Below are 16,709 nucleotides of genomic sequence, written 5' to 3'. Positions count from 1 at the left end.
CCAGGCAAGAACGCTGGAGTGGGTTGCCATTTCCTCCTCCAATGCATGAAAGTGAAAAGTGAAAGTGAAGTCACTCAGTCAAGCAACCACAAATCCACTTTGATTTCTCTGTTCTGGATTTTCATGTGTCACTGCCTCATTCTTATTTATGGTGGAATAATATACCATCGTATGCATATACCACATTTTTCTTATCACTGATGGGACATCTAGGTTGTTTCTGTCTTTTGGCTATAATGAATAATGTTGCCACTCATCTACAAGTTCCTGTGTGGGCATGTGTTTTCATTCTCTTTCATATATACCTAGGAGTAGAATTACATTCTCATCAGCAGTGTGTGATAATTCAGTTTGTTTACACTTGTCATCTGATTTTGTGATTCTAGCCAACCTAGGGGGTGGAAATCTCATTGTGATTCTGACTGCATTTCTCTAAGGATGAAAGATACTGGCATCTTTTCATGTGTTTATTGCCTGTCTGAATACCTTCTTTGCGGAAATGTCTATTCATATCCGTTGCCTACTTAATTAAGTCACTTGTCTTTCTGTTTGAGTTGCACGGCTTCTTTACACATGCTAGATACAAGTCCTTATCAGATACATGATTTCAGTTCAGTTCAGTCGCTCAGTAGTGTATGACTCTTTGCAACCCCATGGACTGCATCATGCCAGGCCTCCCCATCCATCACTAACTACCAGAGTTTACTCAAACTCAACTCCATTGAGTCAGTGATGCCATCCAACCAACTCATCCTCTGTCGTCCCCTTCTCCTCCTGCATTCAATCTTTCCCAGCATCAGGGTCTTTTCAAATGAGTCAGTTCTTTGCATCAGGTGGCCAAAGTACTGGAGTTTCAGCTTCATCATCAGTCCCTCCAATGACTATTCAGGACTGATTTCCTTTACGATTGACTGGTTTGATCTCCTTGCAGTCCAAGAGACTCTCAAGAGTCTTCTCCAACACCATAGTTCAAAAGCATCAATTCTTCAGTGCTCAGCTTTCTTCACAGTCCAACTCTCACATCCATACACGACTACTGGAAAAACCACAGGCTTGACGAGACGGACCTTTGTTGGCCAAGTAATGTCTCTGCTTTTTAATATGCTGTCTAGGTTGGTCATAGCTTTTATTCCAAGGAGCAAGAGTCTTTTAATTTCATGGCTGCAGTCACCATCTGCAATGATTCTGGAGCCACTGTTTCCACTGTTTCCCCATTTATTTGCCATGAAGTGATGGGACCAGATGCCTTGATCTTAGTTTTCTGAATGTTGAGTTTTAAGCCAACTTTTTCACTCTCCTCTTTCATTTTCATCAAGAGGCTCTTTAGTTCTTCTTCCCTTTCTACTATAAGGGTGGTGTCATTTGCGTATCTGAGGTTATCAATATTTCTCCTGGCAATCTTGATTCCAGCTTGTGCTTTATCCAGTCCAGCATTTCGTATGATGTACCCTGCATAGACGTTAAATAAGCAGGGTGACAATATACAGCCTTGATGTATTCATTTCCTGATTTAGAACCAGTCTGTTGTTCCATGTCCAGTTCTAACTGTTGCTTCTTGACCTACATACAGATTTCTCATGAGCCAGGTCAGGTGGAATGGTATTCCCATCTCTTGAAGAATTTTCCACAGTTTGTTGTGATCCACACAAAGGCTTTGGCATAGTCAACAAAGCAGAAACAGATGTTTTTCAGGAACTCTCTTGCTTTTTTGATGGTCCAACAGATGTTGACAATTTGATCTCTGGTTCCTCTGCCTTTTCTAAATCCGGCTTAAACATCTGGAAGTTCACGGTTCACATACTGTTGAAGCCTGGCTTGGAGAATTTAGAGCATTATTTTACTAGTGCTGTGAGATGAGTGCATTTCTGCGTTAGTTTGAACATTTTTTGGCATGGCCTTTCTTTGGGATTGGAATGAAAACTGACCTTTTCCAGTCCTGTGGCTACTGCTGAGTTTTCCAAATTTGCTGGCATATTGAGTGCAGCACTTTCACAGCATCATCTTTTAGGATTTGAAATACCTCAACTGGAATTCCATCACCTACACTAGCTTTGTTCGTAGTGATGCTTCCTAAGGCCCACTTGACTTCACATTCCAGGATGTCTGGCTCTAGGTGAGTGATCATGCCATCGTGATTATCTGGGTCATGAAGATCTTTTTTGTACAGTTCTGTGTATTCTTGCCACCTCTTCTTAATATCTTCTGCTTCTGTTAGGTCTATAACCATATAAATACCAAATAAAGGACCATTTCTGTCCTTTATTGAACCCATCTTGGCATGAAAAGTTCTCTTGGTATCTCTAATTTTCTTGAAGAGATCTCTAGTCTTTCCTATTCTATTGTTTTCCTCTATTTCTTTGCACTGATCACTGAGGAAGGCTTTCTTATCTCTCCTTGCTGTTCTTTGGAACTCTGCATTCAAATGGGTATATCTTTCCTTTTCTCCTTTGCCTTTCGCTTCTCTTCTTTTCACAACTATTTGTAAGGCCTCCTCAGACAGCCATTTTGCATTTCTTTTTTTGGCGGATGGTCTTGATCACTGCCTCCTGTACAATGTCACGAACCTCCGTCCATAGTTCTTCAGGCACTCTGTCTATCAGATCTAATCCCTGTAATCTATTTGTCACTTCCACTGTATAATCATAAGGGATTTGATTCAGGTCATACCTGAATGGTCTAGTGGTTTTCCCTACTTTCTTTAAGTCTGAATTTGGCAATAAGGGGTTCATGATCTGAGCCACAGTGAGCTCCTGGTCTTGTTTTTGCTGGCTGTATAGAGCTTCTCCATCTTTGGCTGCAAAGAATATAGTCAATCTTGATTTTGGTATTGACCATCTGGTGATGTCCATGCGTATAGTCTTCTCTTGTATTGTTGGAAGATGGTGTTTGCTATAACCAGTGCATTCTCGTGGCAAAACTCTATTAGCCTTTGCCCTGCTTCATTCTGTACTCCAAGGCCAAAATTTGCCTGTTACTCCAGGTATTTCTTGATATATGATTTGCAGATATTTAATCCCATTCTGTGGGTTATCTTTTCACTTTCTTGCTGGTGTTCTTTGGAGCACAAAAGGTTTTAATTTTGATGAAGTCTTTTTTTTTTTTATTATTCTGTTGCTCATGATCTTGGGTATCATACCTAAAAGTCCTTTGCCAAATCCAGTGTCATAAAGATTTACCCTCAGGTTTTCTTTTAAGAGTTTTCTAGGTTACTTCTTTGGGGGGGCTCCTGTTCAACCTACTGTATACTCACTAACTATATTATCTATTCTAATAGATAACTATTATTTACTTCCAACAAATTTCATGGGTGCAGAACAACACAATTAAGTAGGGTGTGGTATATAATCATTACTGCCCTGACATCATCTAATCCAAAAGAAATCTAGGCATTTTATTGTCTAGTAGTCTAGGTTGTAGACAGGTTAACAGGTGCTTATTTCAGAATCATCAAGGAAGACACCAAAAATACACTTAAAAATGTCTCATACATAAATTTCATTAGTTAGTGACTAACTCCAAAGTCAAAGACAGACCTTTGTTCAGATCCTGGCTCTTGCCATTCACTCACCGTGTAACCTTGGGGATGTTATTTAACTTCTCCAAGCATCAGTTTCCTGAAAATACTTCTGTTGTGAAGATAAAATTAGATAATATGTACAAAATATTTAGTAAGAGACCTGACACATAGTAGGTACTCATTAAATATTGTTTCTTCTCTCTCCCTTTTAAAATGTAAATGTCTCCTTCATTCAAGTATAAGTCTTATTGTTAAGGTAACCTTCCTTCACATCTACCCAAAATTAGCAACACTAAAAAAATCAGAATTTTGTTAGGGAATGCCTCACACTCTTCAGAGTACAAGGCAATTTAGGCAGAGCATCAAAAAGCTCCTGCAATCTGGGAAGCAGCAACAAAGAGATTCACAAAAGGATGATGAACGTTTCAGTTCTCCACAGGCAATCTGTTCAGTGCTACAGGAACAGAGGGAAGAGTAAGGGCATTAGAAACAATCTGAAAGGCCCTAAGCATCTGCTTTGCCAGTCCACGGTAAATCAGCTTCCATTCAATTTCTACCTCTCTATTACTAGAAGGGGTAGGAAGAGGAAGAGGAATTCATGGGATTTTTCATAAACACACACACGCACGAAAACATCTGGAACATTAGCTCCAAAATGCCAAAAGAATTTCCTATTGTTACTTTGATTAAATTCTGTATTTAATAGATATTTCCTCTGTTTAGAGATTATGTACCATTGTTATTTTTACAAATAAATACATAAACTATTGGAAAGTGCCAACATCAAATAGATGTGTTATCCCAAAAAGTAATATTCAACTCCTGAAAAAAACAATTAATTCACCCCAGACTGAGTATCAACTTGGAACTCCTGTCCACCCTTAAAGATGGTAATGGCCAACCTGTCCCAGAACAAAGAACTGATCAAACCTCTCCAGCAAGTCTAAGTCCCTAAGCTACTTAAGAGCATCAGTAACCTGCTGCACTGGAAGCACACTGTCAGCATCCAGAGACTATATGGGCATACGCAGCCGCAACCCGGCCCTGAGAAGTCCCGACATGATACTCACCCATCCTCAGACAACACTGCAGCCACCCCCATCTGGCACACAAACCTCAAGGGAGAAGGAGACAGAGGATATCCAGTTCTACACACGGCCTCCGTTACCTAAACCTGCTCTTTGCATACACACTGCGTCTTCTCAGTATTTATTTCAAGTCTGTTATTTAGAAGTTTATTTGTTCTCTAACTGTTTTCTATATTTTTCAGTATTTTTTAGTATTCACCCAGCTCTGGGATTGCATCCAGTTCTCAATTACCACTCTACACCTTGTACAAGAAGAATTTCCTGCGTATCTTGTGGGGGAACCTCTCAATTTGGTTACTAGTACACAGTCTCCCGTGTGTGTGTGTGTGTGTGTGTACATGTATTTTACATATTATATAATATATACATATGTAATCTTACATATAAAGAAATAAAATTAACAATGAGTTAACTTTACAAATCCATCATGTATACTTCCAAGCAGCTATTACTTACTTGAATGTCAAATATCAAAATCTGAAAAACATTTTTAAACATCAATATCTTAAACGAAATTTAAGAAAAGGCCTTACCTGTTCACCTGCATCTAGAAACTCTTTGCAAGCATCAGGGAACACATCATAAATAATAAGTGGATAGCCATGTTTCATGAGATTTTTTGCCATTGGATTCCCCATGTTGCCAACTCCAATAAATCCAACTGGAGTCTTAGAAGCCATTGACCTAGAACACACTGGTTTCAACACATTATTTTTAACAGGAGCAGACAATGTTTTATTTTAAATATTTTAAATATTCACTTCTGAATATACAGTTCTCTAGGAATAATCATAAATTTTTCTACCTCTACAACATCCCTTTACTATTTTAACAATAAACTTAATAATGTTACCATGTACCTATTATTTACGTTGCCTGTTAAATGAAGTATCCTAAATTCTCTTGTCTATATTATCTTCTTTAAAAATGTGTACAAAAAAACTGCAAGTATTCAGTAAAACCTGTATCTTGGACAAGCACCAAGAATGGAAAAACTTTTTAGCTTCCCACCTTCACATTTATTGAAACTACTTCCTCCGATGGTATAAAAAAAAGATTGAATAAAATGCTGAACCCAGAAAAATGTATTTCAACTTAAAAGTCACCAGTTTATAAACGGGGTCCTAATGAGACCAGGGGGACGCTTCCATGACAACGGAAACAGTCTCAGGACCTTGGGCTAACAACTCCAGGCACTTTCAGAGAAGAGACATTTTCACTCACAGAAAAAGAAAACTGTTCTTAAAAATCTGTATATAGTTTTTGATTTTATTTTCTTTCTTTTCATAAAAGACTTTGTGAAGTCACACTGGGGCATACAACTCAAGGTAATGCTTTTTGCAAGACAGCAGAGAAGCTCCGCATTAGACGGTGTTACTACTCCATTCAAGAAGTATTTACTGCATGAAGTTCTATGATATGGTCCTTGCCCTCCAAAAGTTCACACTCCAGTGAAAGAAGAAAGCAAAATAATTCCACTTGCCTTTTCTCCTATCATTTCCCAGCTTTATTATTTCTTTTTCTTTCAAGGACTCCGGTTTTAAAACTGTGTAGTGTTTAGTAAAGTGTATAATGACTAATCACAGTAACGCTTTTTAAGTTTCAGATCCTCTCAACTGATGGATCCCTGCTCTTCCTTCAACTTAATCTCAATGTAATGAGATTTCCTAAAAGCAGATTATTCGAAGCCCTAATGCTTAAGAAAAAGAGGTCATCTTGGGTCAGAAGCATGTTTAATTCCCACAAACTCCATGTCTGTCTCTACCATTTCCATTAAAGATGGGTGTGCTTTCTATGCATCACCACCTTACTAGTGCTGAGTTTAACATTCTGGGCATGACAGGAGTCCTGTGCCTAACTTTCTGGTTCACAAGGGGTTTAATGACAGAGAAATGACTCCTCACTGAATTTTTATTTTGATATTAAGTATACTTTGTAAGAGAACTCTCATAAATACTAGTAACTAGCGTGCCTGACTACTGTGTTAAGCTTGAAAAGGTATAATTTAACTAAAAACATTAGAAACTAGAAATATTATTATTTAAATGCAGTTAATTTTAACAGCAACTCACTCTAAGTCAAACAATAACTATGGCAAAGTAGAACCATGATTTATTACACATTCAATAAACATGAAGCAATCATTTGTACCATGCCAGATGCCATCAAAGACACAAATGACATACAATCCTTGCTTTCAACCAGCTTAAAACACAAGAAGACAACTAGATACACAGACACTAAAACATGAAAGCCAAAGATAAAGTATGAAAAACAATGCTGATACTAAAGGAGAACTTGAAAAAAACAGCATGTGAGCTGAGTATTTTAGCATGGGTAGGCTTTCAAATGGAATGAGAGTAGAAACAAAGGGAGTTCCATACAAAAAAGGAATGAGTATGCATACGAGTGTATGCAAGCAAACAGGAAAGTCAAGCAAACATGAATAATAAAAGTTAATAGTTGTGGCAATTTTATTACATGCCAGACACTGTACTAAGCACTTGATAAACAGCACTGTCATTACATCCCATCATTAAGCCTATCTTCCAGTTCAGGTCCCTGACACTTAGTTTAAATAAAATGCACAGATTCAAGTTGTTGTAATGCCAAGATTCAAATCCAGCCAATCTGACTCTGGGTTCTTCATTTTTAACTACCATCCACTCTTCCTACAGGACACACACAGAAACAAAAGAGCAAGATTAAGATTGAAAGAAAAAAATGCAACCATAACATGGCTGGAAAGTATGCTATAAACAATTTGACTGTATTTTGGCAACCCACTCCAGTATTTTTGCCTGGAGAATCTCATGGACAGAGGAGCCTGTTGGGCTACAGCCCATGGGGCTGCATAGAGTCGGACACCATAGAGCAACTAACACTTTCACTTTCTGTAAGCAAGTAGTGGTACCACAGACTGAATGTTTGGTGACCCCCAAATTTCTATGTTGAAAAAATTACCTCCACTGTGAGGGTATTTGGAGGTGGGGCCTTGAGGCAATGATTATTAGATCCTGACGGAAGAACCCTCAGGATGGCATTAATGCCTTTACAAAAGAGGCCACAGGGAGCGCCCTTGTCTCCTTCCACCCTGTGAGGACACAGGGAAAAGATGGCTGTCCTTGAACCAAGAAGTGAGCCCTCACTTGACACTAAATATACCAACACGCTGGTTCTGGACTTCCCAACCTCCAGAACTGTGAGAAATAGTTTTCTATTGTTTGTAAGCCACCCAGTCTGTGGTATTTATTTATAGCAGCCTAAGCAGACTAAAACAGGTAGTTACTGAAAGGGCTGAGCGAGATAAATGACCTGATCAAACCATGCTTTAAAAGGAGAGAAACAGAGCAGCAGTGTACAAAAACTAAACTGTAAGAGCAGCCTGGAGGCAGAAAGACCAATATAAAAGTGACTATCTAAAGTCTCAGTCCATTCCAGCTGCTGTAACAAATAAACCATAGATTGTGTGGCTTGCTGCTGCTGCTAAGTCGCTTCAGTCGTGTCTGACTCTGTGCGACCCCAAAGATGGCAGCCCACCAGACTTCCCCGCCCCTGGGATTCTCCAGGCAAGGAGATTGTGTGGCTTAAATGACAGGTATTTATTTCTAACAGACCTGGAGCTGGGGCAGTCCAAGATGAGGTAGGCAACAGATTCAGTATCTGTGAAAGCCCACTTCCTGGCTTGTAGATGACCCATTTTCTTGTATCTCTGGAGAGCAGAGAGAGAACACAGGCTCTCCTGCCTCTGTTTAGGACACTAATCCCATTTTGAGGGTTCCAACCTTATAACCCAGTTATTTCCCAAAGGCCTCAGCTCCTAATACTATCACAGTGGGGATTAGGATTTCATCACATGAATTTTGGAGGGCTGCGAACATTCAGTCCACAGTTAAGTTCAGAACTAATAAAGGGTGGTGCCATAGAAAACACAGATATGAAAAATATTTCAAATACAGTAATAAAAGGACACAGTAATAGGTCTTATTATAATGTAATAATGGAAGAAGTACTGGAAGAAAAGACTTTAAAAACAAAGCAATAAACTATCCAAAACACAATACAGAGAGAGAAAAAAGAATTAAAAAAAAAACAAACAAAACCCATCAGTGAGCCGTGAGACAGCTTCAACCAGCCAAATATACAACAAAACTGGAATCCTCAAAGGAGAGGAAAGCAAAGTGGGGACAGGAAAAGTATGTGAAGAACTAATGGGAAAAATTTCCAAATCTGATGAAAACCAAAACCCCACGCAGCCAAGCTCAATGAACTCCAACACAAGAAACAAGAAAAAAACTGCAACAAGACATGTCATAATCAAAACGTTCAAAAGCAACCAACAGAAAAAAGGCATTACGTACAGAGGAGCAAAGATAAGAATGAAGGCAGATTTACTGTCAGAATCAAAATGAGTGAGAAAATAGGAGAGCACCATCTTTAAAGGACTGAAACAAAAAATGACTCTTAAGCTAGGATTTATCTAGCCAGTGACAATGTACAATTATAGAAACCTGCGTATGCAGGGGAATGAGGGAATCGGCAGGAAAGGGGTGAATGGATATGTTCTCTATCTTGATTGTCATGATGGTTTCTCACATGTCGAAACCCATCAAACTCTCCACGTTAAAGATGTGTAGTTTATTGTAGGTCAACTATATTGCAATAAAGCTGTTTTTAAAAAGTCAACATGTTCACAAAAAAACAACCAAGAGAAGACATTCCTCAGTCCAAAGATACTAAAGTGATATATCAACCAAATGCAACATGTGAAATATGGATGGATCTGGACTGGGGAGGTGCCAAGGAAGCATTAAGACATTCTAAGGAAAATTATGAAATTTTATATATAAGCTGTACATTAGGATGATACCAGGAAGTTCTAATTGCCTTGTTGTTGTTGTTTAGTCACTAAGTCATGTCTGACTCCTTGCAACCCCATGAACTGCAGTCCGCCAGGCTCCACTGTCCATGGAATTTTCCCAAGCAAGAATACTGGAGTGGGTTGCCATTTCCTTTTGCAACCCTGACCTAGGGATCTTTGCATCTTCCTGACCTAGGGATCGAACACATGTCTCCTGCATTGGCAGGTAGATTCTCTACCGTTGGGCCACCAGGGCAGCCCACTAATTGAGATAGTGGTAATTTGGTTATGTAGGAGACAGTTCTTAAGAGATTCATGCTGAATCATTTAGGGTTTAAAGTGTCATGGCATCTGCATTTTACTTTCAAATAATACAGGTGGGATATGAACATGTTTGGAAAGAAATAAAGCAAACCTGGCAAAAGGTTAACAACTATCGACACTAAGCAAAGAGTACATAGATGTTCGTGGCACTATTCTTTCAATACTTTATGTTTGAAGTTTTTCATGAAAAAACACAGGGGAAAAACTTACCAAATCTATATACAAAAAAAAAAAAAATCAAAAACATGACCAAACACAAATAACTAGGAAGAACACTTGAAACACAAGATAGATATAGGGCTATTTTACTTTATATGCAAATAACTTTAAAATCTATAAGAAAAATTTAAATAACCCATTGTTTTCAAGTATGCCAAAATCACAAAATGACAGTTAACAGAATATACCCAAAAAAACTTTTAAAAAATGTTCAACTTCTGTCATAATTAGAATAATGCAAAAAAAGCAATGTAGTATCATTTTCACCTATCAGCTGGACAATTGTTTCTCTGATAAAACGCACAACTGGTTATTCCTGATAAACACATATACTCTTGTACACAGTAGAATTGTATTGTATGTCAACCCTAGACAGCAATTTGAAAAAAAGATCTACATTTGAACCTCATTATAAAATTTAAATTTAAAATGTGCATACTCTTTGAAACAGGAATTACATTTCTAGGAATATACACTATATGTAAGGGGTCAGGACACTTTTTCCTAAAGGGTGAGGGGTAAAGAATTTCAGTCTGGGGCCACAGGCCTCTGTCACAACTATTCTACTCATCCACTACAGTTTCAAAGCAGCCATAGACAATATAAAAACAAGTGGTTGTGCTTATTTTCCAATATAGCTTTATTTACAAAAACAGAGGTTCAGCTGTTGGGCCACAGTGTGCTGACTCCTACTATATATAAACTCTGAAAAACACAAAAATGTAATTTACTATAGGAATGTTTGTAACAACAGAAAAATTATAAATAACTAATACTGCAGATGGTGACTGCAGCCATAAAATTAAAAGACGCTTACTCCTTGGAAAGAAAGTTATGACCAACTAGACAGCATATTAAAAAGCAGAGACAATACTTTATCAACAAAGGTCCATCTAGTCAAGGCTATGGTTTTTCCTGTGGTCATGTGTGGATGTGAGAGTTGGACCGTAAAGAAAGCTGAGCGCTGAAGAATTGATGCTTTTGAACTGTGGTGTTGGAGAAGACTCTTGAGAGTCCCTTGCACTGCAAGGAGATCCAACCAGTCCATCATAAAGGAGATCAGTCCTGGGTATTCATTAGAAGGACTGATTTTGAAGCTGAAACTCCAATATTTTCACCACCTGAGGCGAAAAGCTGACTCATTGGAAAAGACCCTGATGCTGGGAAAGATTGAGGGCAGGAGGAGAAGGGGATGACAGAGGATGAGATGGTTGGATGGCATTACTGCCTCGATGGACATGAGTTTGAGTGAACTCCGGGAGTTGGCAATGGACAGGGAGGCCTGGTGTGCTGTGGTTCATGGGGTTGCAAAGAGTCAGACATGACTGAGCAACTAAACTGAACTGAATACATATTAATAGGACATTTAATTTATATAACTAAATATACATTAATAGGGCCCTTAATATTTCATAGAAAATCAACACAATGAAATATTATGTAATGTTCGTAAGAACATGGTCTATCTATCTAAAAGTATAAGGGAAAAATCTCCAGGATATGTTAAGGCAAAAAAGCAAGATTCAGAACATTATATGTAGTAACATATAGTGTTTGAGGAGAAAAAAGGAATTGCTGTTTAGTTGCTAATTCGTGTCTGACTCTTCTGAGATCCCAGGGACTATAGCCCGCCAGGCTTCCCTGTCCATGGGATTTCCCAGTCAAGAATACTAGAGTGGGTTGCCCTTTCCTTCTCCAGGTGATCTTCCCGTTCTCTTCCATGGGATTTCCCAGTCAAGAATCCTAGAGTGGGTTGCCCTTTCCTTCTCCAGGTGATCTTCCCGACGCAGGGACCAAACCCACATCTGCTGCATTGCAGGCAGATTCTTTACTCCTGAGCCACCAAGGAAGTAAGAAGTCAGAAAAAAAGAATACATATGCATTAAATTCTTTCAAATTTCTGTAAGATACATAAGAAACAGCAGTTACAGCTAGAGAGTTGGACTGATGGCACAGAGTTTCACTTTTCATTCTATCACATTTTGAGTTTTTACCATGTGCATATGGTAAAACAACTTTTATAACTACTTCTATAATAAAATGTGCCCTGGTGGCACACAGTTTGTTTCATGTTATATGAATGAATTACTAACTAGAGAGAGGTTTCATCAAATGGGGATAAAAATCAATGCTAAAACAAAAGATAATGATAAAATGGATCCAGCAAAGAATTAATTTAATTGGTACTGCAGCAACCATTAAACAAACATTTCAGGTTTACTCTCCAAATCCTTTCCTCCCAGACCTAGAGTCAAGCTCCACATTATTTAAACCACTTATGTACTGCCATCTCTCTGCAACTGACTGTTCACAGACTGGTAACACTGAGTAAAAGATTTAGAGAAGCTCTGAAAAATATGAACATGTACTAGGAAATGAAATAGAGATTAAAGAAACGATTGTATCTAATCAGCAAACCTCTGTGATTCTCAGTACCACCACATAGGAGGAATAAACAGCCAGAAAATTTGGCAAAGTTCAACTCTAAATTGATAGCTGTAAATTTACAGGTTATGACCTCTTTCTCCAATGGGACATGGACAAAATTATCCATATCTTATTAACACTATCAACCCAAATCAGGCTACTCCAAGTATAAAAATGCAAAAATTGGTAAGAGGTTAATTATTTTATATTTCCAAAAGTTTTTTTTTCCTTGCATCAAAGTAATTTATTGTAGAAAACCGTCAAGTATGAAAAAGGTGCTTCGGTAGTGGCTCAGTGATAAAGAATCTGCCTGCCAATGCAGGAGACACAGGTTAGATCCCTGGGTTGTGAAGATCCCCTGGAGAAGGAAATGGCAACACTCCAGTATTTTTGCCTTGAGAATCCCATGGACAGATGAGCCTGGTGTGCTACAGTCCATGGGGCCACAAAGAATCAGACATGACTTAGCAACTGAACAACAACTAATAAAAGTCATAAGGGAAAAAGTTCATTTCACTACACAAAAATAACCAGTTAGCTTTTTGTATAGCCTGACCAGTCTTCTGAATGCATTTTTTACATTGTATCATGAGACATGTTGTATATACAACTTGGTGTCCTACTTTATCACATATTATGTCATAAGCATTCCTTTTGCTTTAATGCTAATTATTACTAGACTAAGGATAGTGACTCTATAAAGGCCTTTATTATTTGGATCAAGTTATTTTAGAAATACAGTTGACCTCTGAACAAGTGGGGGTTTTGTGATGCTCCTCACAAAATCCAAATATAATTTGTAGTTGGCCCTCTACATCCATGGTTCCAAATCTGCAGATTAAACCAACTGTAGTACAAATTCATTGAAAAAAATCCATTTGTAAGCTGACCCTTGCAGTTCAAACCCATTTTGTTCAAAGGTCAATTGTATTTTCCTTATGCAATTTTAAGGTCAACTTTTGGTCCCAAGGTCATGTGCAGCTTCTCAGAGCTTCGTGTGCAACCCTAGAAGCTAATGCAAAGAGAAAAAAAAATGCCATTAGTCTTATTTACACAAGGAGTTAAAGCAGATTTCATACACACACAGCGTCAATAATAAAGAAATGTATTCCCATTTCTGTCTATAATTCTGGCTAATTTTCCCATTCCAGTTTTGCTCAGGTGGTCACTTTAAGATGATCTGTTACAAATTTATTTTTACTTGTACTTGTTAGTGAATCACAATGGCTGTAGAGGGTCAACATCTGTAATTTTTTTGTCTGTACAAAGAAGTCTGAAACTAAATTTAATTGCCTTTTAAGATAAAACACAAAACTTACTTTTATTAAATGGTGATGCAACAGTTATGTATGGTTGTTTAATGCTTCTCATTTTTTTATTTCCTTTTTAATGCTTTAAATATTAAAATTAAGATATGCTATTAACCAGTAACTACTAGATCTTATTTTTCTCAAACTGTAAATAACTGTACAGATCTTTATAATATTACCCTCCACATGATATAAACATGTTAAACATACCATGGAGACAAACAGCCTACAGAATTTAGAACACTAAATAATGTTACTATTTGAACTTGGCTGTTTTTCTTAATGTCCCTAGACTCCAAATTGGCATGTAATTTTTAAGACTCCAACATCAAAAAAGTTAACACTTTTGTAGTAAATTAACAAAAACATTTAAAACAATTCCAGAGTAAGAATACTGAAGCATTTTAAACAATCATCACACACACACACCAAAAAAAAAATTTCAAAATTTGTCATATATCTATATTATTACAATGTATTTGGGTAAACAACATTATATGCCAAAGTAGTCTATCAATGTTTCAAGGTAGGCCTTTCCAGTCTAGAGAAGCATTTATTATAGTCAAAGGCCTCTGACTCCTCTTCCATGAATTTTAAGAACTTTCCTAACTCTAAAAGGTACTTCAAGGGTTCATTAAAATATCATTAGAACACCTTGTAAAACCACTAAACAGCACATATGTCTTCTCTGACTAATCAAAACTGAAAGAATCACACATTCATCTGAAAACTGGTGCTACATTTACTACTGCAGAAAAGTGTTGTTTTTTTTTTAATATCTCCAACGTGGGAGGCATTGTCTGTAGTTCAACAGATGTAGATCAAGCAGTGGTTACACTCAAGTTTGACAAATTCTGTGAGTTTGTATCTTATTAGTGTGATTCTGTATCAGACATCTGTTTTCTCTCATCACAAGGAGCTTTCTTTTTTCAAACCAGAGAGGAAATCCACTCTTTTGCTTAGGTTTTTACTGAGGGATAGAAAGGGAGTCTGTTAAGAACTCAATTCTCAGCCTGCTATATTTTTTTTCAGTGAGGATCAGAAAAAAATTAATACCAAGGCTTTCTCAAAACTCTCAAGTATGAGAGTGTTAAACAGTACACTGTCAAAACTAAAAAATTTTACAGGAAGACAATGGCAGAGTCCGCACAAACCAACCAATTTTTCAGTTACACAGGAATCCTGCTGTAGAAGAAACATGCAGGAATCAGGAAGAACCAAGGACTACTTTCTAGGTCCTGTTGTAATATCCTAATTCACTTATCTGAGAGGCTTTAGGTTCTTTCCTCTGAAAAATGAAAAGACTATTAGTTCTCTGTGGGTCTAAAAAAACCTGTTTCTTCCTAAATCGATGGTTAGCTTCCATAAGTTATAATGATACGGAGGGTGGACGGTGACGGAAGCAGGACAGCTTCGGGCCACAATTTTAAGGACACAGAAAGTATTCTGGTTAATAAATGGACAGAAGTGCCATCTTCAGGTGGCACAGTTACAGAAAACTTGGAGGGCTGGGGGGAAGGGTAAGGAGCCCGCCTGGCCACCCAAAGGTGACTTAAAACTTTGCTGGAAAGACTGATCATCTGGTTTGTATAGACTCCATTTGTGTAAAAACATCTGAAACAGTTAACGTAGTTTAACAAAAATCAGGTCCTGCGGCCAGAAGGCGCGCCCACCCAGGGCGTTGAAAGGCCAGCCAGCGCTGCAAGGCCAGGGGTCACCGGCGTGGGTACGGGGTCGCCCGTGGGGCTGGGGCCTCCAATTGTCCTCAGAGTCCTAACTCTAAAGAGACACGAATCGGACCCAAACACTCCTCCCTTTAGCCCAAGCTCTTCGCATTACTAAGTCCCAGAAGGACGCTAAACCCTATTCATACATATCCAGGTGGGGAGAGTTGGGAGACGCACTGGCGGCGCGAGCCGCGGCCGCAGAAGAGCCTAGGCCTTGGAACCAGCCAAAATGTTGGGTTTTAAGCCCCGATCTAATCGCAGCGCCTCCGGTGAAAAAACCTCTTCCGATCATGGAGCGAGAAGCGGGCGACCGAAGTAGGGACGGGGGAAGAAGGAGCGAGGTTCTTACCCGCTGCAAGGCTGGCCACTGCCGGAGGCTGCCGGCGGCTCCAATACCGGAGGCCGGAGGCGGCTCCACGGAGCCGTAAGGAGGCTGCCATGCTGCCCCCGCCCCGCCTCCCCACAGTGACCTCCGCGGCTCCCTGCTCACCCACTGACTGGCAGGGTGCGTGGTACGGCGGGCGGGCTCGGCTGTGGCGTGGGGCCGCTGGCGCACGCGCTCTGCTGCTCAGGGTGGACACCTACCCGCGAGGGGAGGAGCACGGAGCCGAGAGGCGTGGCCCGGTGGGACAAGCGCCGTCAATCACCTTACAGACAGGGAAAGAGATCAATCAGAAATCCCAGGTCTCTCCGTCCTTTGTGAACCACCAATAGGAGGGCGCATACCTCCATGATCCCGCCCCCAAGTTCCTCCCTTATTTACGGACTGCGGGTTGGAGTCTCCTTGTTTACCAAAACGCGGAGGTCGTGTGGGAGGTGGTGGCTGTCACACAGCGCCTCCTTGCAACACCTGCCCCTCAAAACTGCACGTGTTGCTTCCATGCAGACAAGGACGGAACTTTGGCTCGCGGAAGCTGCTGCAGTATTTAAACAAGAGCAGAAATTCCCATGCTTTCCAAGAACAGTGATCCCTTTTTAACTTCAATAAAACGTGGGCCTCTTGATGTTAGCATTTGTGTTTTTAGTGTCTATTCATTGCGCAGAAATCTACCATGAATGCAGTAACTTTACCAGACTCAGTTTATTTTAATTTGCCGAATAGTTTCTCCACAAATTTGAAAAATTGTAGGAAAACAATACTGTTTTCTTCGAAGTATAGAATTGCTAGCAACTTGCTCCTCAAATATACATTTCTCTAATGTTTGAAAATTCTGCATCCATTTAATTTAAAGAAAG

The 16,709-nt window shown here is 39.2% G+C and overlaps 1 protein-coding gene across 2 annotated transcripts in view; it reads right to left on the bottom strand.

The window, feature by feature from the left end:
• Window positions 1-16,057, bottom strand: part of HIBADH (3-hydroxyisobutyrate dehydrogenase) — a 109,892-nt gene extending 93,835 nt beyond the window's left edge. Inside the window, exons 1-2 of one of the 2 annotated variants that reach the window (XM_055590527.1) lie at window positions 15,964-16,057; window positions 5,139-5,299 (exon numbers count right to left, since the gene is read on the bottom strand). In XM_055590527.1, the coding sequence (XP_055446502.1) occupies window positions 5,139-5,285 (147 nt within the window). In that variant the 5' untranslated portion in view covers window positions 5,286-5,299; window positions 15,964-16,057. Of the gene's footprint in view, window positions 1-5,138; window positions 5,300-15,822 lie in introns of both variants that reach the window. The other variant, XM_055590526.1, reaches the window with a different exon arrangement.
• Window positions 16,058-16,709: the final 652 nt, after the last annotated feature.

This window comes from Bubalus kerabau, chromosome 8, assembly GCF_029407905.1.
Source record: "Bubalus kerabau isolate K-KA32 ecotype Philippines breed swamp buffalo chromosome 8, PCC_UOA_SB_1v2, whole genome shotgun sequence".
NCBI classification, from domain to species: domain Eukaryota; kingdom Metazoa; phylum Chordata; class Mammalia; order Artiodactyla; family Bovidae; genus Bubalus; species Bubalus kerabau.
Note: the sequence above shows the minus strand (reverse complement) of the source record. Positions and strands in the feature narration are given on the sequence as shown.